The sequence below is a fragment of the Myotis yumanensis genome, unplaced genomic scaffold (genome assembly GCF_028538775.1).
Source record: "Myotis yumanensis isolate MYYU_CA2020_CCGP unplaced genomic scaffold, mMyoYum1.0.hap1 SCAF_12, whole genome shotgun sequence".
In the NCBI taxonomy this organism is placed as follows: domain Eukaryota; kingdom Metazoa; phylum Chordata; class Mammalia; order Chiroptera; family Vespertilionidae; genus Myotis; species Myotis yumanensis.
Genome location: NW_027223763.1, coordinates 16,001,066 through 16,027,276, shown reverse-complemented (window position 1 = coordinate 16,027,276; position 26,211 = coordinate 16,001,066). Strand labels below are relative to the sequence as shown.

At 53.2% G+C, this 26,211-nt stretch overlaps 1 protein-coding gene across 1 annotated transcript; it reads right to left on the bottom strand.

Annotated features, from left to right (window-relative positions):
• Positions 1 to 1,659: 1,659 nt before the first annotated feature.
• Positions 1,660 to 22,491, bottom strand: LOC139020999 (protein maelstrom homolog). The gene is made up of 4 exons (XM_070431137.1): positions 22,383 to 22,491; positions 20,974 to 21,071; positions 8,701 to 8,753; positions 1,660 to 2,497 (listed from the first exon to the last, which is right to left on the bottom strand). Exons 1-4 carry the CDS (start codon positions 22,489 to 22,491, stop codon positions 1,660 to 1,662), a joined length of 1,098 nt encoding a protein of 365 aa, XP_070287238.1.
• Positions 22,492 to 26,211: the final 3,720 nt, after the last annotated feature.

Sequence of the window (26,211 nt, the reverse complement as noted above, 5' to 3'; positions counted from 1 at the left end):
TCACAAAAACATTCTCACTTGTGTGATTATCTTTTGATCCACGTGACAATCTTTTGGCGTAGGTGTGTTTAGCCCCTGAATAAGTCAGGATTATTTCTATTACAAGTGACAGATACCTGTTTCCAACTGATTTTAGCAAAAGAAGGGGAAACGTTGGCTCCCAAGCTGGAAATCTAGAGACAGGTATGGCTGCATCCAGGTGTCAGTCTCTCTAGCTCTAGCTCTTCCTCCTTCACTCCTTCTCTCTCTCATCTTTTTGTTCCCCCTCTAGTTAGCTTCACTCTCAGGGGTGCTCCCTAAGGACTCTGCCCTGGTGCCCCAATCCCAAATGGAAGGAAAACGCCCCTTTACTTGACACTTCCGATTGCTCTGGCTTAGCTCCTGTGCCTCCCTGAACCAAATGCCTGATTCTGACTGGCCAATCCTAGATTGTGTGCCCACGTGAACTGCAAATGGGAGAGGGATGTTCCCCCAAAGAAAACTGGGTGCTATTATCAAAAGAAGAGGGAAGGGACGAGGGACAGCCAGAAGCAGCTGATGTCTACCAGTGCTCTGTTTCTCCCTGTGACGGACAAGGAAGCCAGGCTCAGCAAGGCGCGCTGGCTTTTGCCTGCAGCCCCTGGGCTGGTAGGAAGGGGGGCTGTCTTGCCTTTGGTGAGGAGCCTGGATGGAGAGCGAGCTCTCCCGGCCTGCCCAGAGCCCAGCAGGCATCAGAACATCCCCGGAGGGAGGGAGGAGGGTTTGGAGGGATGCTGGACTCCTAGCTGCTTCTCCTCCGCATTTCTGGTATTGCCTCGAGCAGGAAAAGATGTTCAGGTTTGTTGAACAACCAAAGCACGCCAGATACTGCTGAGTACTAGACAGGCATACTCACTCCAACCGTGCTTCTCAGAGATGGATGGAAGCGGAGACTCGGAAAGGTGAAGCCACTTGTCCAAGCCATGCAGTTTCGACTGGCAGGGCTGGCTCAGCCGGCTGGGAGGACTCCCGCACCAGTGCTGTTTCTCTGAATGGCTTCTCCATGGGGCACTATTGACATTTCGTGTAGGGTTGCCCCACACAGAGCAGGAAGTGTAGCTGGCTACGAGTACACTCAGTCATGGCAACAGCCAAGAACTTCCCATGCTGCCTGGGAATGTATCAGGAGCCCACTCAGGTTTTTTTGTTTTTAAAAAAAGGGTGTGTTTTTTTTTTAACAAAACTTTATTTTTATTAAAGGCAAATTTTTTAGATATTTGCAATGAAAACAGCCAGCAGGTCTCAAGAGAAAGGTTCTACACGTCATAATGGGAAGAAGTACAGCAACACTATTTGAACACCTTTCATAACAGACATTCAATACCTTTACTGTGGAGGAGAAGATGAGCACAGTGTAACATTTGCAAAAGCACTCCTCTGAAGAGGCCAGTTTGGTCCTTGGAGGTCAACCTTCCAAGGCGTTCCCATTACACGGTCAGGAAGCAGAGCAAGCCCTTGAGAAAAAAAGCAAAAATGCCAAATCTTCTCCAACCACAATTACTTTTAATCGACGAAACAGGATTCTCTACAAGGCAGGCCGTTTCAGAGGGCGGCACGTGCCAGGGGTGTGCTCTGCTGTCCGGGACTGCAATCAGAGGGAAGCGGGCCTGCTATTTTCCCGGAATTGAAGAAGTACCATCATTAAGACAGAGGGGAGAAGGACTGGTACCCACCCTTCGGGGACAGGGAAGGGGAGAGCGCAGTCTCACAGCTGGAGAACCTGGGGACGCTGCTGGAGGAGCCCGAGATGCGCTCTAGCAGGCGCGTGATCCCTCCTCCCCGAACGCTGCTGTCTGGGCCTGAAATCTTCACCCCAGAAAGGTAGTCACCAGTGGGTGTGTTTGATCTTGGTTCCTGATTAGAATAGTTGAAATGAGAGAATCCTGAGCTCTCAAACCTGAGCTTCTGGTACTGCCCTGCATCCAATATGACCATTTTGGGTGTCACCCTGTGGCTGGCCTCGTCATCCTGCAAGGGCACGTGGGCCTCTGTGAGCTGGATTCCAAAGAGCGTGGCCAGAGAATTGCTGATGCCGTACGCAGTTTTCTTGCAAACAGCTGAAGCGCAGAAGAGAACGTCATTTTCCTCGTGCCACTTGCACCCTGTGTTGCTAGAATAATCCCCCATGGCCACGTCGAGGAGGCTCTGCACCCAGGTCTTGGAGGGCTCCTTGAGGAACTTTTGCTGGTGGATCCCCACTACAAGATTCTCGACAGTGAGACGTTCCAGATTTTGCCTGATTTCCGGCCCCTTCTCCATGTGCTTCAGACACCAGTTGACTCTGGCTCGATCGTCAGACTTACAGTAGATAGGTGGCCACTTCCCTGGGTTCAGATGAATGAACCCATAAAGGTTTTGTAGCACAGTTGCTTGGTCACATCCAGATTCAAAGTTTGAAATAGGAATCTTGTGACTCGAATCACTTGCAGCCTGACAATGTGATTCCAAACCCCACCCCTGCAGGAGGCCACTTCTGCCTCTGGACAGGGCCCACCACAGCACACTGACCAAGTCTGGTCCCTTTCAGCAGACCCAGGGCATGACACAGAGACAGCTTAATAAATGTGTGACCAAGGAATGGAAGGAGGGAAGGAAGAAAGGGAAGGAGGGAGGGAAGGAAGGAAGGAAGGAAGGAAGGAAGGAAGGAAGGAACGAACTGGAGCCAAACAGGACTGGTTACAAACCCCAACACTACCGCTTACTGGCCTTATGGTATTGAGCAAATTGCTTAACATTTCTGTGCCTCAGTTTCCTTGTCTAGAAAATGGGGACAGTATTAGTAACATCTTTAAAGAGTTGTTAAGAGTATTAAATGGATTAATTCTTGTGAAATGCTTAGGACATTGATATTTCAAGAGCACTGTTAAATAAGTGAGCCAATGAATGAATGACTTTACACACACACAGTTTTCTGTTTACAAAAACTTTCATATTTGTTATCTTCCTTGACTGTCCCCCTTACCCTGTAAGAGCGCATTATGCACACTTTACACTTGAAGAAACTAACTCAAGAGGTGAGGTCACTTGGCTAAGGTCTTCTGGTTGTTCAACTGCAGCCCCAGAATTCTGTCTTCTCTGCGTTTTCCTTCCCCTACAAATACAGATTCTTAAGCCAAGAATGAATGAGTGAGAGGAGCTGCAGGGATTCCTACGTCTCAGAGTGCCTGCACAGGGAGGGGCTTTCCAGTCTCCACTCTGTCCAACCTGAGCTCTCATGGGGGGCTGCCCAGGGCTGTGGTGTGTGTGTGCATGTATGTGATTCACCAACGGGTTTGGGAGGGAGGAGGCCCAGCCATGTGGCCAGGACCACAGGACCACAAGAAAGAACTGGGCGGTGAGTGAAGGCGGGTGAGCTGTCTGCCCACAGTCTCCCACTCTTTTTGGAGAGGAGCGCAATCTCTGTGGTCACTCGAAAGCCTCCACACCTGTACTCCTCCCCCAAGCCACCCTCAGGACAGGAACTGGTGTCTCCTTGGGGCACCTAGCACCCAGCGCACAGGAGTGGTGGGGAGCCGATACAGTGTTGTGGACAGGTTCAAGCCTTGGACTGATGAGAGGGCACAGTCCTCTCATGGCCACATGCAAGTCCCAGCTTGGAGGGCAGGGCCCTCCCAGCACAATTATAGCCAACAGCTGTAGTTGAAAGCGTGAACCTATGGTCCAAACACGTGGCCCCACGTGCCTGAGTGATGTAGGCTTGATAGAGTTCAGGTGCATGTAGTTGAGTAGGATTGAAACCCATGAGAATGTTGTAAACATCTTGATCATGTCCTTACTTTGCCTCGTGGCATCTGCTATAAAATAAAGACACAGCTTGTGGGCACTGTCGCTGTCTCTCAGAGAAGCAGCGTCCCACCGGACCCAGCTTTCATTCTCTTGTCTGTCTTTTCTAAGCCTTTCAGCCGCCCCCACTCAGGTTGACCCTTGGCCGTGCTGGCGCGGCACAAGGAGTGACTGCCCTGCTCTGTGATTCCTTTCAATTCCACTCCATCCATCCTACATAGATGCGTGAGATGGCATCTTGGCCAACCTCTAGCTGGGATGCTGAAGACATGTGCTCTCAGAGAGCTCTCAGACAAGGGGGTGAGCCTCAGAGGAACAGAGACAGAGGATGGGGAAGGGCGGAGCACTGGGAATGCACACGTGAGCATATACATACATGTGATGAAATTCTGGTATTCCCCTCCTCTCATGCCAAGATGCAGATCACAGCTATAGTGAGCTTCCACACCACAGATGTGTAGGGTAAAAATATGGAGAAACACTGAACTAGATAATTTATATCCCAAACCCAGACTCACAGATCTGCTGGGATGTCAGCCTTGGATATCTCCCCTCATCAGCTCTCTCCCTATTGGTATCTCACTCCACTTTTTTTCCCCCTGGCAGCATAATCTAAATTATGCTGCATCTGGACTCCTCCTTACACCTGTCTACTTGGAATCTTTAAACTTTCTTATACAGGCCAACCCAACCTAACTCAACTCAATTCAATCCACCTCAATTATTCTAAATTCAACTCAAATCAACCCAGCTCGACTTCTTTCCACTCAATCCACCCAAATCAATCAAACTCCACTCCACTCAACCAAACCTAACCCATTTTGACACAACCCAACTTGGCTTAACTCTACTAAATTCATGGCAAGCCAGCTCAACTCAGCTCCACCCAAATCCAGCTCCATTCTATCCAACCAAACCCACCCCAATATGAAATAACACAATGCTATTCCACTCCACCCAAACCAAACCAACGACACTTAACCTAACTCAACTAATCCCATGTCTACCTGGCTCGGCTCTCCTTTTATATCTCCTCCTTCCTTCCAACACGAAATACCTGCCTCTCAACCCTCCCCCCACTACCAGATTCCCCATTATTCCTTAAATAGTGAGACGGGGGCGGGGGGGGTCAATGCCTGATCTAAAGAAAGATGAGGACTGACATACCTTGATGTGGGGTTGGGGGGATGAGGAGAGATAAACCAAAGAACTTACATGCATAGTCCATGGACACAGGCAATAAGATAGTAAAGATCTTGGGGAGGAGGGGCGTGGCCATTAGAGGCTGGGATGAGGGGAGTAAAGGGGGGTGAATGGGGATATCTGTAATACTATCAGCAACAAAAATATATTTTTTTTAAAGAAAGAAGGACATTTTTCTTTGGGCTTCCCATCTCCTTGCTCTTTTTAATCACATCCCCCTACAGGCAATAACCTTCATTCCTCTCTGATGCCCCACCATTTACCCCTACACTTTAATGGAACTCCAAGGCCATGAAGCCTCAGAGATGCCAAGCCTACGTGGGTTCTCATATCTGTACACACTACCCCAGGGAGGTGAGGTCTGGAGGACATTTAGGTTAGGGGCAGGGAGGGTACTATGTAATGGGCAGAAGGATCACCTTGCAGACAAAAGCAAGATCTGGCTTGACCCAACCCCACCCTCAGGGAACAGAACACTGTTCCTAGCTATTTTTCTACTCCTTTATGGCTCTGCCCTATTCCTACCTTTATCTCTGTTTGATCTCTGTCTCTGCCGTTATCTTTGCCTCAGTCTTGGGGCGGGGGGGGGGGGGGGGCTGTCTCTTCATCTCTGGGACATTCTCTTCCTCTTTCACTATCTCTGTGTTGCTATCTCCCTCTTGCTGACTGCGTTACTTTCCATCTCAGTCTCTACTTCTGGCACAATCTGCTTCGTGTTCCACGTTCTGGCTGGGAGTTATTGCTCCTGAACAGAGAGGCCTCCATCCTTCACCCCCTAAACCTCTTCCCTATCAAGGGAGCAATAGCCACCCAGGCCACCTGAGCCCAGGAGTGAAAACTGCTGCCCCCATCGGAAATCAGAATACACAATGGAGCTGGAAGGGAATTCAGGCCAATCTTTTCATTTTACGGATGGGCAAACCAAGTCCCAGAGACTACAGGGGACTCACCCAGGCCATTCAGTTAGTGGAGAGAGAAGGAGGCCGCCTGAGGTGGAGGCCCCGGACTCTGACCCAGGGAAGGAAGGACTGGCTGGGAGGGATGTGGAAGAACCAAGCGTTCACCCCCAAAGGTCACCTCCACGATCAAGGGAGGCCTGCCTTGCACACCATCACAGAGCAGTGCCTCCCCCTGACTCTCCCTCCCCCCGATAGTAAAATGTATTTTCTGGGGGTCAGGGAAGAAAGGAGACAAGAAGCATCCTGGGTGCCCCTTTGGTGAGGGTCATTCATCTCTCACCCTGACCTTCTCACCTCTTGGAGTCAGGACCCAGTGTGTAGTGATTCTAAGAGCCAAGGGGAAGCCCACCTAGTCCAGGGGGAGGAGGAAGCCAGGGTTGGAATCCTGAAACAGAGCCGGGTGCCTGAGGGGCAGGGCTGGCAGTTCAGCCAGACTGAAGCCAGAATCCAGCCCTGGAGCCCTTGGCCTCCGGCTCCCTGCCCAGCCAGGCACAGCCCCCAAGTCTCTCCTGGTGTTGGTCAGGCGGAACCCTGATGGGCGAGGGCGTGGTGAGGACTGCATTCCTCCCCAGATCCACCCACCACCAGCTCCATGTTTATCTGGGCTCCAGCAGAAACTGGTGCCCCCAAGGGCCTGGGCCAGAGCAAGGCCAGGGGAAAGGCCCTTCTCCAGCCAGAAGTGAGGACCCAGCTCTCTCCTAAGCCAGGACTCCCAGCCGGTCTAACTGGGCTGAAGATGCCTCTCTCAGCAGCTCAGGTTCCTAGGAAGACACTGGGCTGGGCCTGTCTCAGCAGCTCAGGTTCCTGGGAAGACACTGCCCTGGGCCTCTCTCAGAACTCTAGGATGTCTGAAAATAGAAAAGGAGAAGAAAAGGCGGGGGGTGGGGGGGGGGGGTGGCGGGGGAGAGCAGAGGAGAAGCTGGGAGGGGTGGGGGGGAGGGAGGAACTAGAATTCTCTAGACCCATGGACAGGGGCCACCAGGGCCAGTCCTGACCTGACCTCCAGTACCCTCACGCCACTTCTCTAAGCCCCCTGCTTCCTGACTCTGCAGAAGGGGCTCTCATCACTGGGCCCAAACCTCCACTGAACAGACTAGGAGATTGCAGCCCAGAGAGGGAAGGAGTTTGCCCAAGGGCACAAGGCAGAGGAACAGCCTGAATCCGGGGCTCCTGGCCTTTGATGGGCCCTTCCCCAGCAGGCTCTCGGGGCAGAGAGCTTGCCCCTTACGCCCAAGAGGCCAAATTCTCACCCCACGACTCGGGATGCCCTGCTCCTCAGAACCAACAGCTCAGCCAGAGTCCCAGCTCCCTGCAGAGGCCCTCCTTCCCTCTTCCTGCTGCTCCCCGCTGACCTCTGCTCTTCCTTCTCCTTTCCCCAGCACCCCTCTCCCCACCCCATCCCTGGGCCCAGCAGAGCTGGGGGTAGACAAGGAGGAGGGATCTGAGCCCCTGCTTCCACCCCTCTCAGCCCCTGCCTGGACCTCAAGACAGGCCAGGTCGCTGTCCCTGTGTCAGATCTCACAGGACTGGCCTCGTTCACACCCACCACCAGGCAGTCATTCCTGAAAGGTCCTGACACATGAAACTGAAGTCTGCTTCCCTGGCTTTGCCTCGGGCCTCAGGGCGCAGGTGGCTTCCTCTGCGGGATGGCCATGGCCCCTCAGAGGTGGGCCGGCTGCGGTCACCTTCATGACTGCTTCAGGAGGCTAGATTCCTCCAGGAGGCCCGGTCCTGCCTCTGCCCTTCTAGCTGTGGGCCCCAGGGACTCTGCCCTGTAGAGCTCTTCCTTTGGCCAACCTGCGTCTTATCCTTTCCCCCTACTAACCCATAACTGTCGTGTAAGAGCTTTCACTGAGTTTTGAGAGTCTTTCCAGAAAATTGCCAAACTTGAGGGCCATTTGGAGGCACCTCCTGAACTTTCGGTTGGTGTCAGGAGTGAGGGCAGCTTCACGGGCAGACTGTGCCCTCAAACTTGTCATTGGCCTAACTTACAGCAGCTGCTTCCCTGATCATTCATTTAATCCTCACAATAGCCCCAGGTTGCCTGGCCTACGTCACACAGTTGGCAAGCCACAGAGGTGCGAATTGAAAGCATGTATCCAAGCACTGGAGTCTGTGCCTGTAGCCACTGCACATACTGCCCACCTGGGGGAGGCAGAGAGGTGGGACTGGCGGTTTTGCTGGGAACATTTCCCAGAGGGGTTTCCTTGCAAAGAGGCTGATCTTTGTCCTGAGGTCAATGAGGATCCACTGATGGTTTCAGCAGAGAGTGGCATGCACAGTGGAGGGCTTTAGCAAGGTCACTCTGGATGCAGATGCAGACTGGACTGCAGACAGGCCCGAGTGGGGAGAAGACCAAATTCGAGGCTACTGCAGCCGAGCAGGTGAGGACAATGGCAGCTGGACATGAGCCATAGTCTTGGGCTTGGAGAGCTCTGGACATGCTCCAGGTCTGCCTAAAAGGTAGACTTGACAGGACTTAGGGACAGACTGGAGTTAGGGCAGAAGGGGGCAAGAGGAGCTGAGGGTAACACCCAGACTTCCAGATTAGACAATTAGAATACTAAGACAGGGAAGACAGAAGGAAGAACCAGGAAGAACCGATTTGGGGTGGACTATACCATCATTAATGACCCCAGAGTTCCACAGGGGTCAATGGCCTGAACAGGGCCACCCCCACGCCCCAAGCATAGAACAGTGTTGCTAGTTCCAGAGCAGAGGCGGCATCCTCACCTACCTCACAGTGGCCACCAGGTGGCAGCACAGGCCGCCCTTTTCCAGGAAGGCTGGCTGGAGCGGGAAGAAGGCTCTCAGCTGGGGATGCAGACCCACTAGGGAAGTCTCACCCAGGGGCCTGTGACTGAGTTCCTGCAGCTACAGCGTCAAAAGAGCCCTGATCTAGGAGACAGGAGTCCTGGGTTCTAAGTATTGCCTGTGACCCAGAGCCAGCTCCTGCCCCTCTCTGAGGCTCAGGTTTCTCCCCGGTAAAGAGTTCGAGCCTTGCAAGGGAGCCAGAAGCTGACAGAGGAACTTTTAACCCCTTCTCTGGCTTTTCACCCCTATTAGCCATGGCTTTCACACATATTTGTAGAAGCAACATTTATTTTTATTATTATTAATTTCAGAGAGAGGAAGGGAAAGAGAAACATCATTGGTAGCCTGATGCATATGCACCAGGATGGAACCCAAACATGGGAGGAATCAAACCCACCACCTTTAGGGATGATGTTCCAACCAACCGAGCCACACCGGCCAGGCCGAGGTAACATCTTCTTTTACAAACAAAATCCTGTGTCCCCCACCTCCACCCCATATATAAAACAGACAAAATGTATGTGAATCTGCTCTAGTCTTGGGGGTTGGGGCCCTCCCAAGCCGACACAAAGGATAAAGGCCAGACCCCTCACCCTGGCATTCGAGGCCCTTCACTCTCTTTCTCTCCAGTGCCATCGCCCACCCTCCAACCCCCACTCTCCCATCCACACCACACTCTCCCCTGCTTCTCTGTCTCTGCCTGTGCTGGACTTTCCCTGGGGGCGGCCCTTCCCTCCCCACTCCTGATTCAAATCCTCCTCATCCCTTAATCAGGTCTTTTGTCACCTGCCCCAAGAAGCCTTCTCCAACGCCCCGGATGAGAGAGTCATCCCTCCCCCACACGGCCCCACACCTCAGTCACCAGCCCCTGCTGTGGCCAGGCACTTCCAACAAGCCAACAGCACTTCCTCTGGCTCCACACACCTCACGTTCTACACGTGCCTCCCACGTCTCTCCCTCCTGCTCCTGAGCGTCTCCAGGGGGGCCAGGCCCGACTGCCCCGTAGCTGAGTGTGTCCAGACCTCCCCCAGCCGCACTGGCAGATCGTTCACCTTTCCTGGGCCTCGACTTCCCCTCTGTGGAATGGGGGCTGCTGTCATCTAACCAGCACTGTGTGCAGGGTCAGGACTCACTACATTATTTGTGGGGCCCGATGAAAATGTGCCATCCCTTGTTGCAAATTATTTTTAAATTTCAAAACAATAACAGAGCATTAAACCAGGCATAGGTTGCACACCCATGGAGCCACCCATGAAGTTCCTGCACACACGAGGGGTCTGAAACCCAGCCAGCCTGCACCTGGGGCTTTGTCCACTGCGGAGAGCGGCTACGGTGTTTGGACAGGTTATGGTCTGAACCTGTGGTCCCACGTGGCTAAGTGATATCAGCTGCGGAGCTGCCGGAGGTGCAGCAAGTAAACAAAGCTTGATCAGGTGCAAGTAATTGAGTAGATTCGAAACCCACGAGAACGAGAACGTTGTAAACACCTTGACCACGCCCTTATTTTTGCCTCGTGAAATCTGGCTATAAAATAAAGACTCGGCTTACAGGCCGTGACGCTGTCTCTCCATCAGAAAGCAGCTAGACCCAGCTTTCTTTCTCTTGTCTGTCTTTTCTCAATCCTTCACTGCCCCCTCTCAGGTTCACCCGTGGCCGGGCTGGCGTGGCACAGTCCACCAAGAAGACAGTCACCTTTCTCTTTACTCAAGGGCACTTTCTGTGGGTCTGCTGGGGTCCAGCGAGCTGCATTTGTCCAGTAGGGAGTGCCTTTTCCTAAGTCACACGAAGGTGCCGGATTGGCCAAACACCCTGCCCACCTCCTCTGAGATTCCTTGGCCCTGGCACGCGAACTGTGCTCCCAGACTGCTTGTTGAATGGGGAAAGGGAGCCAGAAACTGGACACAAGAAATTAGAGAGAAGGGATCAGAGCAAAAGCCTAGAACACAACTGTGGCCTATTAATGTCTGGTAAACGAATGACTAAAATGAACGCCTAAGACCAGGCATCTGGGAAATGACATTGGGGAATTACGGAACTAAAAGAGACTGAGAAATCATCAAATCCAGGGTTTTCAAAAGATGTTCTTCAAAGCTGTAGGGACCGGCAAAGGTGTGTCGGGACAACACGGGGGGACATGGGAAAAGCCAGGCATTGGGATCGGGCCCTCCCCGCTTCACTCTCATCTGTCTCATATACTGGGCTTCTCATGTAAGCTTCTGTTTGAAGAACAGTTCTGCTGTCTTAGGAAGAGCAAGAAATGTCCACAGCCACACAGTACCAGCTGGGGAGACGAAGGCAAAGAAGAGGGATCAGGGATGTGAGGCCAGAGTCAGCCTGCGGCTCCTCGATGAGGCCCTGAGCCAATAAAATACAGGTAGAAGAGTAGGCATCAGAAACTGGAGTTTTATTCCAGAAATGTGAAATCAAGGCGGAGGAAGCAAGATAAACCAGAGGGTAGAGATCAAGGATGGCAAACATCAGTTCAGAGCAGAGATTCACAGTCAAGTTTCAAATTCAGAGGCCAAAGGTGGGGACCCACGCATGGCTTTGTTCACTCGGTCGGTATTTACTGAGCACCTACAGTGTTCCAGACACAGTTCTAGGCTCTACAAATATAGCGGTGAACAAGACAAAGCCTCACAGGGCTCAGATTCTTGAGGGGGAGAGTGGGAATGTTAAGACATAAACACTATTATAAGAAAAGAAAAAGGAATCAACCAGCTGAACCAGCTAGAGATATGTCACGTGCAGAAAATTAAACAGAGGGAGAAGGCGAGACTGCCAGTAGGTGGGCTAGTTCATATAGGGTGGTCAGGGAGGGCCTCCCTGAGGAGGTGACATTTGAGCTGAGCTCTGAATGAGATGGGGCCCGCTGCTGCCCCAGCTGACAGGAGGCTGTGGAGTTGCCTGGCTGGGGAGCCTGCAGGTCCACACTGCACAGTTGGGCGGGCTGGGCAGGAAGTCTGGCCCCCTGTAACCGTATCCCCAGGAAAGAGGAAGCCAGGAAGGCGCTTTCAGCAGTCGTATTCATCAAGGCCGTTGCACTAACCCCCAAGCAGCACCAGAGGCTCCTCAGAGCCCCCGTCCACCGTCAGCCGCCTGGGAGAAGGCAGCAAGGGAGGGAGGGCGGCCGAGAGTGGGCCCTGGATTCCCTTCCAGACAATAAATGCTTCCAGGTTCCTGGGGAGCATGCCATGGGTCACAGCCGCATCTGATCTCAATTACCCCCGGTGTAGGGTTCCCGGGATGGGCGGGGCAGGGGTGGAGGGAAGGCCATTCTCTATAATCAGAATATCCTGGCCCAGCGAGGGGAAGGCACCCCAAGACAGGTCCCTCACCTTGTAGGGCTCAATGGAGGGGTTCTCTCTAGGGGGGAGAGGTCTGACTGTGGGTGCAGGGCCACTGCTTCATAGCCTTTTGCTGTGTGACTTGGTACAAGTCACTGAACCTCTCTGGGCCTCTGTGGAAATGGTGGAAATGCTGCCTTTTCCTTCTCAAGGAGGCAAGAGTATCCAAGCCTGGAGAACAAAGCTCAGTGCTGTGGCCAGGGCTGGGCTGGGCTTGCTAATCCCTTACTTTTCCTGCCTTGATTAGATCTTAATCCTCGTGTAAGTACATCCCCACCCAAAGTTAAGGTGCCAGAGTTGTCAGGACTAACATCTCCTAAAGCAGACCCAGGAGACCTTCTTGCCGCACCCCACCCCACCCCACCCCACTCCCCAACCTGCTTGGGCAGGACACGACCTCTCTGGGCCTCAGTTTACCCACGCCCACCTCCAGAGGTAACAGGGTAGAGCTGGTGTGAAAAGACACAGATCAGTAACCATGTTCGTTTGATCTATTTTACAATCAACAACCACAAAAAATGGCCGTATTTCTAAGCTCAGGGAGGAAGCCCCGGATGTGTAAAATGTCTGCATGAGACAGTTCTGTGCTTGATGACCTTGGGCAAGTGTTTCCTCTCCAGACCTGTTTCCCCAGCCATTCGGGTGCCTGCAGACAGAGTTCCACCCCGAAGTGTAGTTCCCTGTCCTGGGCAGCCCGTTTGCACAAAGGGGTGTCGCTCCAGCTGGGCTGGTGCGTTTCCTTTGGTCGGTAGGAGGGTTCCCCCTGCAGCCTGGGTCTCACTGCGTGCTTTTCTCCTGCGGGGACTGAGGGAGGCACACAGTGCGGTTTCAGTGGGACAAGCACGCTGGAGTGGGGAGCTGGGGGAGGGGGCGGCGGGGGACTCGCGCAGGGGGCTTCCACGCGCTTGTTTCATTTTCACGGGAGGACACGCAGCTCGGGCGGCGGCGGGCCAGGACTCGAACCCGGGCCTCGTGGGCCGCAGGGCGGGGCGCGTCCCACCTTCCCGGGCGGGCGGAGCGGATGCCGGGGTCAGCGGAGCGCGGGGCCGCGCTTCCTCGGGCGCCCGGGCCGCGGGAGATCGGCCGCTGCGCGGGCGCTGCTTTCTCCTTTTATGTCCGCGCGGGGCCGGGAACTCCCTGCCCGGGGCCGCGGCCCGCGAACAATGCGCCGCTTCCTGCCGCCCGGCCGGGCCGGCCCCGCTCCAGCTCCCGCTCCCCGCCCTGGGCCGCCGGGAAATGGGCCGGAGCCCGGCCGCCCGCGCCGGTACACCGGGTCGCGCCCCGGGAGACTGCGGGGGCGGGGAGGGGCCTCGGGGCCGGCCCCGGGCCACGGGCCACGGGCAGGGGCGGAGGTGACCCAGCGCTGGCCTGGCGGCAGCTGGTGCACGTCTGTCACTCACACGTGCACAGAGCACTCCGTTTAAGTGCGTGTGTACGTGCGCCCCGCCCACCACCCTGGTGGTCACAGTGCCCTTGGGCCCAGCCACCTGGCTGAGCTGTGCGCCTGAGTCCCAGCGCCTGCCCGCATCGGCCCCTGCAGCTGCATTGCAGGCGCGCAGACATCCACTTGTCGATTCCACAAATTGTGCGTGGCCATCTCTAAGGTGCCGGGTCCTGTGCTGGGGGATTCCGCCACGAACAAACCTGAGATAAGTCCCTGGTTCCCTGAACTTTACATTCTAGAGGGAGAAAGCAATGAACATCATAAACAACTGTATTGTATAGTATATTTAAAAGGGATAGTATTTTGCGGGGAGAGAAAATAAAGAAGGGCCTGGCATGGGAAACTGGGTCTGTTCTCAGTAGGGTGGTTATGGGTATTTTAACTGAGAAGGCGACATTTAAGCAGAGGCACAGAACATGAATCACAATATATACATCTAAAAAAGACTACAGTCTGCCCTCAAGTGCGTGCATTACACAAACACAGCGTGTTTGTCGGAGTGCCTCTCTTTCTACCTGTGCATAAGCACTTTGCATACATGTGCACATGCCAGACCACATACAAGGCATTGCATACGGGTGGTATGTATATCTATGCATATACACTCTGTGCATATCTATATCTGTGTCACCTCTGTGCACACACAAATGTGCACATTTGTGACCACGCCTGCACCTCAGATATCTATGACCACCTCATTTGCATATATTCCTCAATGCATAAGGACAAGGCCAATGTAGGCTTATATATCACACACCTCAAGTATGCATTTTTTCTCATTTCATAAGCTACTTGTCAATTTCATAATACACTATTTACACATCTTGTGTTCAGTAAGTATGTGAAATATATCACGTGCATATACGCAAGTACGTGTATCATAAACCTTGTCCATGGATCACACACACTCATGTACCTGTTGAATGGATGGCATATACTATACACATCCACAAATACACCTACATATGCGTCTCTCTTACTCAGATATACTACATGCACATTTCCCACACAGTCTTTGCACCTGTTTTACACATCCCATACACACGTGTTGTGCGAATAATATAGTAACATTCACAGCGCTTACTACACGACAAGAGGCAGCACTAAGTGCTTTACTTGTATGGTCACGGTCAATCCTTAGGACAACCCTATGCAATAGGCACTGTCTGCTATCCTGGCAGTAAAAGCTCACCTTGCAGTCAGGTTGCCCATGTTTGAGCCCTGGCTTCACCGTCTCTAACATCTGACAGCGTCGGCCTCCCCGCCTGTAAAGTGGGGCAATAGTCATACTTAGTACGGGGGTTATTGTGAAAAGTCAGTAAGACCATCATGCCTGAGAAGCCTAGAAAGTACAGCAATGGCGCATAGTAAGAGCTCAATGAATGCTAGCTGTGAGCCTTATTATAATCCATTTTACAGCTGAGAAAAGTCAGGCTCAGAGAGGCTAAATGATTTGTCTGAGATCACACAGTCTAAGTGGAGGAGGCAGGCCTCGAGCTCACATAGTTCAGATTCTTGAAGCATTCCACTGCTCATGCCCGCATGTCACAACGAGGACAAGTAACACACACACACACACACACACACACCACAGCCCGTTCCATGCCGACTCCATATGCTTTTACCTTTAACACATGCATCACATAGCTCCCATGTACCTTTCATACAGATATGAATTCTCTCAACATTTATGCAATCAGCACCTATCCACCAGACAGGTGCTGGGGGTTCAGCAGTCCACAAGGTGGACTTGATCCCTGCTTTCATGGCACTTACAGACCAGGACACACAACTGTGAGCACACACCACATATAACCTATGTACATGCGGCCCTGCTCTGTGCACTTGTCCACACACAGGTATCCTGTACATAGAGCCCATGTGCATGAGTCCCCCACACACCCCATTGCTGGTTCTGCTGCACATAATCCACGTGGACACGTGTCTTGTATCACTGACACATACCCAGGGTATCCATACCACGCATGCCGTATCCACCTCCTGTGCACGTGTCATTCACACACGGCCTTAACCTGTGTCCATGGATCACACACACTCATGTACCTGTTCTGCTTCCTGTCCCACACAGACACCTTGGGAGGCCCAGTGAAGCCCCCCTGGGTGGGTCTCGGGGGGGATGGAGGTCAGAGAGGCAGGGCCTAGACCCCCATCGCACAGGAGAGAAGGTGGCCCCTGGCTTCACGGCTGGCGGCCAGGAAATTATAGTCGACACCAAACCAAAGCGGCCCCTCAGTGGACCAGGTAATCAGGCCTGTCCCGGATTCGGCCTGACAGCTTAAATGTTCTAATTCCGCTGCCAGGGGCCCAGCTCCCCCACTCCGGCCCGGCCTAGGCCTGGGCCCTCCGTCGTAATTGGACCCACCTTCTCATTACCCTGAGATTAGACAGGTCCCCTCCGGCCGGGAGGATGCCCACAGCTGCAGGGGAACCATCCCCCACACGAGCGCGTTTACCTGATTATGGAGTTTATTTTATAGCAATTGTCCAGGATTCCAGAGGCCTCCTTCACCCCACCCCCTGCTCCCCAGGCCCCAGAGGCCTCTACTAACCCTGAACAAGTGGTTTCTGCCTAATGTACTCATTCCACCTCCCCCAGGCCCTGCGATCCTGGAGGCCTCACTGGCCCCCTGCATGGACTGGGTCCCTGTTTAAAAATCACTTAAGGAATTTGGAGAGGAAAGAAGGGGAGGAGGGAGGGAGAGAACATTCCAAGAATCTTCTCCTGGGGTGCATATGGGGGGTGGGATCTTCCTTCCAGACTTGTTTCATTCAACAAACACATATTCAGTCCCTGAGCTAATGACAATGCCATTGACGGGTGAGGATGCTCATTCATTCAGCGCCGACTGTATGCCAGAGACAGATGTGCATGTGGCTACTGCTTTCCCAGAAAGTTGCGGAGGAGACCAGCAATTTTCCCAGCATGTGATTTGTGCTTAGGTGAGAGCTGTGAAACCTACAGGAAGAAACAATTAAGAGAAGGGGGTTGGGCCCTGCCGGCGTGGCCAGTGGTTGAACATCAACCTATGAACCAGGAGGTCACGGTTCGATTGCTAGTCAGGGCACAAGCCCAGGTTGCGGGCTCAATCCCCAGTGGAGGGCGTGCAGGAAGCAGCCAATCAATGATTCCCTCTCATCATTGATGTTTCTATCTCTCCCTCTCTCTTCCTCTCTGAAACCAATAAAAATATATTTAAAAAAAGAAAGAAACAAAGAAAGAAAGGAACAAAGAAAGAAGAGGGGATCGGGAAGGGGAGCGTTTCAGGCAGAAGACACAGCAAGTGCACCAGCCTGCAGAGAGAGAGAGCCCAGTGTATCTGAGAAACTGAAAAGAGAAAGCAGAGCTAAAGTGTAGGGTGTGCAGGGCAGAGGAAGACCTGAGGCTGGAGACAGGGCTCCAGTCATGAAGGGCCTCATGTGAAATTGATTGCACGTTACCCTGAGGACAGGGGAACCATGGGAGGACCTTGAGCACTGGGGAGGCATGGGAGGACCTTGAGCATTGGGGGGCCATGGGAGGACCTTGAGCATTGCGCACTCACTCTGTGCCAGGCCTGCTCTAAGTGCCTTGCGTGCACTAACTCGTTTTATCCACACACCAGCCCCATCAGACAAATACTCCAGACCCACAAGCCCTTCTCCACAAGGTTGAAGTCCTAAAAGCTTAGGTGGCAAGAAAGTTTCTCCTAGGTTTGGTGTCAAATTATGTGGTGCCAAAATGACCTGAACTAAGGAGAAGCTATTTTTGGTCTTCATTTCACTCCCTGGTATGAGCATTTATATGTTTTGTTGAAAAAAATTGATGAACAAGTTTGATTATAAGAAATGCCCCAGACCCCACAGCTTGGCTGTACAGTAGATGGGATTTGGGTGTTAGACTTCACAATCAGAAAAGTTCTGAAACCATCTGCCGTCACTGGTTTTAAATAAGGGACCCTGGCTTACACTGTCATCTTTATTGTACAGATGAGGAAACTGTATAGAACTAGGTTAAGTAACATTCAAGCTCTCACAGCAAGAAGGAGTGGGGCAGCCTGGCTTCAGGGTCTGACCACCGCACACGCTCTGAAGTGGGGTTCAGCGCCTGCTCCAGGGGTACGGCGCCCTGGAAGGGAGGGGCCACATTGCTCAGAGCTTGCCCTGAACCTGGCCTGGTGCTGCTCTGCTCGCTCTGACCTTCAGCTGCACCCAGCCTGTGAGCACAGCCCCCTTTCTCAGGTGGACAAGGTCGGTGAGGCCCAAATCTCTCAGCAAGAGGGCAGCAGGGCTGGGAATGGGCCCAGGTCCGGAGTCACTGGAAACCTGTCCATCCCGCTTTTCTGAGGCCAAGGAACTGGACCCCAGGAAAAAGCAGGCCCCAGTCAGGAGCCCCAGCCCAGGCTGTGGGGCAGCAGAGCCATTGTGCTCCCATGTCATCCCGGGTGACGGGCCACACCCTACCACCACACTCTGCCTCTGTGCCCAGCTCCCTCCAGGAAGCCTTCCCTGATGCATTTGTGCCAAGCTGCTCTCTTCTTGATATTTATTTGGACCTTTTCATCATGCCCTTCTTCACTCGCCTTCACTAACTGGAAGTCTTTTTAAGTCATTTTATTCTCATGGCATTACCCGCCCAGAAATTGGGGGGGAAGGGGCCCTCCCTTTGGAAGGGGACTGAGGACAAGCTTTGGAGACCAGCGTTCAAATCCTGGGTGGGGCCCTGGCCAGCGTGGCTCAGTTGATTGGAGTGTCTCCCCGTGCACCGAACAGTGCTGGGCTCAATTCCCAGTCAGGGAACATACCCATCTTTGCCGGTTTGATCCCCGGTTGGGGCATGTACAAAGGCAACCACTGTTTTTCTCTCTCTCTTTCCCTTCCTCTCTCTCTCAAATCCAATCCTGGCTGGGACCGTTTTTAGCTGTGTGACCCAGGAAAACCACTTGACTTCTCTAAGTCTCCATTTCCTCCTCTGTCAGTGGGAATAATGGCACCTCCCTCAGAGGGCTGTGGTGAAGGTGAACCAAGATAGTGCTCATGAATGCGTTAGCGTGGGGCCTCTGCTCCCGGTAGCTGCTGCTACAATGACACTTCGCAGCTTCGTGCCTCGCTGGCACTCAGGAGGTCCTTCTGCTCTGCCCAGTCTTGCCCCCACTCCCTGAGACTCCGGGCTCTGCACTGGGACTCCGGGCTCTGCATTCGTGCTGAGCACTCACGGCTCCCTGTTCCCTCTCTAAGATTTCTGACCTCCATGCCCTCACTTGTGCCATTCTTAACGCCTGGCCTTCCTTCCCCCGTGCCCCATTTATGCATGTCTAAATTCTGCCATTCATTCATCATTTACTCATTCCTGTATTCATAACAGTGCTTTAATGCATGTCTACTCTGTGCCCAACTCTGTACCAGGTACGCTTACGTAACTTTTCTCACGCCATCCTCCTGCCGGTCTTGCCAGGAGAGAAGTGTTACCTGCATTTTCACAGGAGGAAACTGGGCTCGGGGAGGTTACATCTCTCGCCTGAGATGATCCAGCAGCAAGTGGCAGGACTGGGGTTGGCACGGACCTGCCAGCCTCTAGAGTCCCGCTCTTTCCTGTCTGCCCTGCGAGTGCCAAGGCCGGGGGTTGGGAAGCAGGGGAATCCTAGGAAAGCAGTCCTCCGTGCCTGGGTGAGAGAGAGGTGAGGGGGGGAGGAGAGGGGGAAGGGAGAGGAGGAGCAAACCAGATTTCCACTGGGTTGGGGAACCGGGTTCCTCCTGCCAGGAGGAGCTGCAGGGAGGGTGGGCAGGAGGGGAGCTCCCATGGGGGGAGCCTGCCACCAACAGCAACAGGTCTGGACCCAACTTGAAGATCAGCTTGGATAGCATGACCCCAGTCAAGTGGAGGAGTCCATGGAGCCTTCCTCGCCCCTGCCCACCCCTGCCTCCCACCCCCTCTTCCAGGCCAGAGTGAGGAAAGTCCTGTGATGAAAGAAACAGGATGGCTCTGCCACTGTCCTTGACTGGGAGAGAACTGGATGGCCCAGGGCTGGCCACCACACGGAGGCTCAGAGAGTTCAGAAACCAATCCCCACCCGCAGCCTCCTCCTACCAGGGGCCAGAGCTCCCAGGGGGGCAGCCCAAGGTTTCAAATCTACCAATCCCATCAGAGGCCAGCTCTGGAAACACGGGCACTAAGAGCAAGGAACAGACACAGAGAGACGGAGAAAGGACCAGGGGCAGAGAGGGAGGAAGGAGAGGAAGGGACACAGAGACGGAGAGGCAGACAGAGTCAAGGATGGAGACCGGGAGAGACAGGGCAGAGAGATGCACTCGGAGCTGCACAGGAAGGGGGGTGTGGGGAAGCGGAGGGCAGCAGAAGGCAGACGCACAGGCAGTGCGGGGTGGGTCCCTTCCGCTGGGAAGAAGGTATCGAGAGACTGTGCACAGAAGGACAGAATGACCAGGGAGTGGTCCTCAGGGGGCCAGAGGAGAGGGAAGCAGCCCCCAGACTGCAGCAGAAGGCTCTGGCTTCGATGCTGTGACTCTATGCCCAGCTCTCCTCTCTCCAGACCTCAGTGGTTCGGATTCTGCTCTGCTAGGGAGGCAGTGATAGGCATGGGGCCTGGGTCATGTCCATGACTGTGGCTCTGGCTCCACCCACTTCAGGCTTCCATCGTGTCCATGATGATGACTGGAGCTGGGTCACATCTCTCCTGACTCCTTGTCTATCGATCGCATGTCTCTCTCTGGGTCGGGATCCTACACTGTGTCATGTCACTGAGCTTTTATAAAGAACCTGCTGAGGGAAGTGAGGTTCAGGATGCACAGACCCCTGTCCTGGCAGAACCTCAGGTCCACAGCTTCCATCTAGGGTTTCCCCTCCCCGCACCCCAGGGGCGCAGCTCTTAGCCGTGGGTGCCCTGACCACACACAGCTCTCCGCATGTGATCCTCCAGCCTCGTGCCTGGTGTTGAGTCCTGGCTTGGATTTTGAACTGTGACAGCCACCAGGGGCATCTGGAGGACAGACCAAGTGGGAGGCTGCCGCCCCAGAAACGGTGACTCCTCAGAGCACATCCCCACGGCTGACCTCAGGAGAAGGGGCTGTGGGCCCAGACAGCACAGGGCCAGGGCCAGGGAGCTCACAGAAGCGCCTTCTCAGCAAGGTGCTGAGTAAGCGGAAGAGGCTGCTCAGGGAGAGAGCTCCGGGCCGCAGGGGGGAACAAGCCCCGGCTGCCATAGCTGTGCATGGGATTCAGTCTCCTGGTAAAGGAGGCCTTCTGAGACCATCCTGCTTCTCCATCCACAAAAGGAGAGAAATCAAGAAAGGGGGGTATTTTCCCAGGCTCCCTTTCCCATCTGCCTTGACCTGGCTTTGACTTTGGCTGGTTGTCCTCATTCACGGCCATGGCTTGAGCCCTGAGCCCTACCGGGGAAACCATGATGATGATGGTGATGGTGATGGTGATGGTGGTGGTGGTGGTGGTGGTGGTGGTGGTGGTGGTGTAATGGCGGCGGCATTCATTGGCTTAGAGCTAACAACCAGCAGGAACGCACTGTTAAGGCCCTACCAGTTGTTAAAATGTTGAAAAATGTCCATACCAGCTGTTAACCAGCGCCGGCCCGGCCCAAGCACCCTGAGCACACGGCTAAGGGCCCTGCTGCCAGGGCTCCATCTCCACACTCCTTCTCCGCCCAGAGAGAGCCGGTCCCATTCTGAGCATCAGTTCCCCAGCAGCAGGTACATCAGCCCCGCACGGGGGTGCCCTGGGTCATGGCGGCTGCCCCTGGAGCTGCGCCCCCTCCTCCAAGAGCCTCGCCCAAAGCTGAGCAATCAAGGCTCGCTCACTCCAGGGCTGGCGAAAGAGCCGCCTCCTCCCGCTCCCTCTCCGCGGCTGCAAACGCAGCTCATTTGCATGTGGATCGCGCCTGCCACCATGGGTGCTGGGGTCAATTGAAACTCAAGAAAAGAGAAGAAATTTATGCAAAACTGTTGATTGCATTTGTATGTAATGAAATCATCCAATATTCATCTGACTATAGAATCTAATCTGAGAAGAGAACTGAAGGACATGAGTGTCACTGCAAAGCCGTAATGAGCCACTGTAGTGATTAAAAAAGCTCTTGAGCCTTCTGAAAATCCAGGCAGAAATAGCGTCTAATCAACTCTGAATATAGGAGGCGAGATTGGGCTGGCGCGTTGCGCACGGCCCGCCGCGGCGCTGGGGGTGCGCGGTAAACCCGGGCGGCCGCGATCTGTGGGTGCCAATCGCCCGGCCACAATCAGTCCTCCCCGCACAAAGCAATTGTCGCCTCTCGCCGCGCAGAAAGAGCCCAATCACAGCTGCGGTGAAGAGCAGCTTCGGCTTTCGCACTCGCTCCAGAGCCTCCCTCCCAAAGGCCTCTTCGGGCTTCCTTGCTCCCGCCCTGGGAGGCAGGGAGGATGTGGGGATCTGGGACTGTCACACCTGGACACATCTGGGGCCCAGCCTGCCCAACAAGGGGGAGGGTCCTGGGTCTCTCAGGACCCTCCCTCCTCACAGAAGTGTCACTAACAACACACACACCCCGTTCTTCCCTTACAGCTGCTTTGTTTTCCTTCATAGCACGGAACTGTGTCTGCCATTGTATTATTTCTTTATCTGTTTAATGTCTGCGTCCTCCAAGTAGAATGTGATCCCCAGGAGGGGGGGAGGGGGAGACTCTGAGGTTTGTTCACTATGGTGGAGTGTAGAGAACCCAACTTGACACTTAGTAGATGCTCAATAAATATCTGTTGAATGAATAAATCCACTTCAATGAACAGCCAAATAGGTGCATTCAATCACTCAGCAAATACCTGTGGCGTGCACGTGGGTGCCAGGCTTCACTCTGGGCACCGAGCTGGTGATGCTGATAAGATAGTCCCTGCCCTCCTGCAGCTCAGCGTTGGGGAAGGAGACAGACATGGAAGATATTACCTATAATCAAATGGGCCAGGGAGGGGTTGGGGATAGTCCTAGGCTGTGGGAGCAGCTGACAGGGGGTGGGAACCCAACCAGGGGCAGTCAGGGAAGGCTTCCTGGAAGCAGTGACATTGGGTGAGACCTAAAGGATGTACAGAAGTGAGCAAGTCAGAGAAAGGTCTGGAGCACCCCAGGCGGAGGCCTGGCATGGCAAGGCATGTGCAAAGTCCCTGCAGTGACAGGCACTGTGGGGCCTGAGAGAAGTCAGTGTGTCTGGAGCCAGAGCAAGGGAAAGATTGGAAGACCGTCCAGGTCAAACCTTGCAGTCCAGACACTGAAGAAAGAATGTGGGCCTTTTTCCTGGGGGTGATAGAGAGCCTCTGAAGGGAGGGTGGCATGATTCGCATTAAAAAAAAATGTTTTGTTGATTTTTAGAGAGAAAGGAAAGGAGAGGGATAAAGAGATAGAAACACCCCCCACCCCTTACTATGGGGATCGAGCCCACAACCTGGGCATGTGCCCTGACCAGGAATTGAACCAGGGACCTCTTGGTTCATGGGTTGACGCTAAACCACTGAGCCACACTGGCCAGGCATGATGTGCATTTTGAAGAGGTCACTATGTGGAGATAGGCCAGCTATGGAGTAACAGGTTGGTTAGGAGGTATTCAGTTGTCTGGGCAATGGCGCTTCTGAGCAGGACCATTCGATGATTAATCTGACAGCAAGAGATAGAGCAGAGGAAGGAAAATCAGGTAAGAGGCAGAAATCAGCCTGGTGGCCATTCATTCATTCATTCATTCATTCATTTATCCATGTATTCAGCACTCAACAGATCTCTGTACGTGGAAGCTGCCCTTCTCCACATTCTTACTTACCGTTTCCAATCCGCTCCAGGGTTGGCTACCAAGGTACCTATTACTAAAATGGGATCTAACGCTGGGCTGACTGGGTTCTGAGAATTAAAGGCACTGGGGATCACGAGGCTGCTTTTTTTGGCATGGACTTCCTGACATCAAAGGAGCCTTATGAGTCATTCGACTTCTTGAGGCCTGAAAATCCTCATCAACCAAGATATGGAAACAACCTAAAAGCCCATGACAGATGAGTGGATAAAGAAGATAGAGCCCGCGTGGTGTGGCTCAGTGGTTGAGCATCAACCTACGAACCAAGAGGTCACTGTTTGATTCCCAGTCAGGGCACATGCCCGGGTTTCGGGCTCGATCCCCAGTAGAGGGCGTGCAGGAGGCAGCCGATCCATGATTCTCTCTCATTGATGTTTCTATCTCTCTCTCCCTCTCCTTTTATCTCTCTCTCAAAACATATTTTTTAAAAAGAAAGAAAATGGAGAACTAACTCAGGTCTCAAAGGCCTGGTGGGATTGAAATGGTGAACTGGGTGTAGGGGAAGTAAGTGCATGAGTAAAGACGCAGAGGCAGGAACAACGAGGCATGCACCAAAGTGAGGAAAGTAGCCGAACAGAAGATGGGATTGTATTCCTGGGGGCTCCCCATTCCAGAAGGCACACTGTGAATTTCAGGAGCCCACTCCCCTCCCCAGCAAAATGATTGTGAGTGTTGGATCCGGGATGTGATCAGAGTCTTCGTAGTGCTCCTAATGGATGGGAGAGGTAAGTTCAGCCTCATAGACACCACCTCTGTGCCAGCCTCGTGCTGTAAGTCCCTCTCCTCAGGAGGGTCCTGTCCAGTGGGGTAGGCAGTCTATGAACATCACACAGGGAAATATGAGGGGGAAAGCACTGTGAGTGCTGAGAATTTGAAACCAGGGAAAAGAAGGACCACCCACATCTGCTTGGTGGGTGGATTCCTCGAAGGCTTCCTGCAGGAGGTGGGATTTGAGCTGGGTCTGGAGGATGTCTCTCTTTCTCTGGAACAAATTTTAAAGCATAAAAAAATTAAAAATAGAAAACAAGATAATAACCATTCCTATTTTCACACCACAAAATAAATATTTCGTTAAGTTTATATGTTCATATATAGATATATGAAATGACTTTGGGTATACTTTAAGCCTCTGGCCTATCCCCCAGTGGCAATCACCATTATGAATTTTTAAGTAGCCCTTCAAACCCACCCTTTTAAAAATAATGCAAAATAGAATCAGGAATAATTTTTTAAAGAATCACTTTTTGATTATGTCATTCTAACTTACGTAAGTGGCATCACACTGTATCTATGACTCCACTTGCTTTTCCCATGGCTCCTTATGTTTTGGGGGCTCTATTCTTGTTGAAACATGTGGCCCTGGCTTACCATGGCATCCTATGGATGCACATTTATTTACCCCGGAATGGGTAGGGTTTCCATGGATGAAGATAATCAAGGGATGACATTCCAGGTAGAGGGAGTGGCAGCATAGGGGGCTGGGGATAGGAAAGCCAGGACACACCGAGGGGCTGGTACAGTCCAGGGTGGAGGGAGCACAGGGCGTGTGAGGGGGGGGGGTTTGGGGAGGCCCCGTGCCCCAGGTGAGGAATCTGCAGTTGGCATGCTGGACATCTGGATTGTGAGGACAGCCCCCCTCCCCCTGAACCTCTGCACACCACCCACAATAATTCCACTTATCCACTCTCCAAGGCCTCTCGGGGAGGACTCTGTTACTCTTTCCATTAATTGTCTCATTAATGACCCACTGAAGTCAAGTACCTATTGTTCTCTGGGGCCTGGGGCAGCCTCCCTGGCTTTCTCCCCCGGGGATCAGTAAACGTCTTTCCTTCCCCTGCTTTCCTTTGGCAGGCGTCCTTATCTGGTCCCCGCAGCCCTGGCGGCCAGCGCTGGCTCTTCCTCCACCCACACCCTGCACGACCCTGGGGCCCAGCACGGCCACAGCCTCCCTCTCTCTCCCCACTGTCGTCTGCCCTCACTTCTCTCCATCTAAAAAATTAAAATTAAAGTCTTTCCATTTTTCTTTTTTTCTTCCTTCTCCTTCCCTTTCCTTCTTCCCCACCCCATTTTTTTAAAATACTCTCTGTATCTCTCTCCCTGGATGTTGGTCCCTTTCTTTGTTTGTATATTCATATATAGATATATGAAATGACTTTGGGTATATTTCTCTCTCTCCCTCTGTGTCTCTGTCTCTATTTCTAGGTGTCTCTTCCCGGATATCTGTTAACTGTCGCACTGTCACCATCTGTTTCTCTCCGTCTCTGTGACTGTTTGTCGCCATCTCTTTCTGTCTCTACCTGCTGATCTCTAGGCTTCTACGTGTGCTCGCTCGGGAGTGTGCATGTGGGTGTGTTTCTGTCTCCCTCCCTCCCTCTGGCCCTGTGTGTGTGTACCTGTCTCTGTCCCTGCCTCCCTCTCTCCGCTCTCCGACTTAACCTCTCCTCACCTGCCCCTCCTCCCTGTAGGTCTCTGAACCCTCCTGATTGACTATTGTCCTGTTTCCAAACCCTGCCCCTCAGCCACCGCCTGCTCACCCACGGGGTCCCTGACACCCACACAGCTCAAATTGCCTCCCTACGTCCCTCTGGTTACAGTTCCAGCTGCCCTTGGATGGCAGCCTCAGGGACATCAGCTCTAGGAGTAGGCGTGAGGGCACCATAGCTGCCAGACTTCGGGATTCATGCATCAGTGAAGTTAAATAAAAAGGAGGGGACTAACTTCTTCTATTTCTAAATAATGATTTTTTTTTAGAATCACCAGCTTCTTATCATAAGAATATTTTAACACTAAACACACAAGTAGAAAGAGCAAAATGTAAG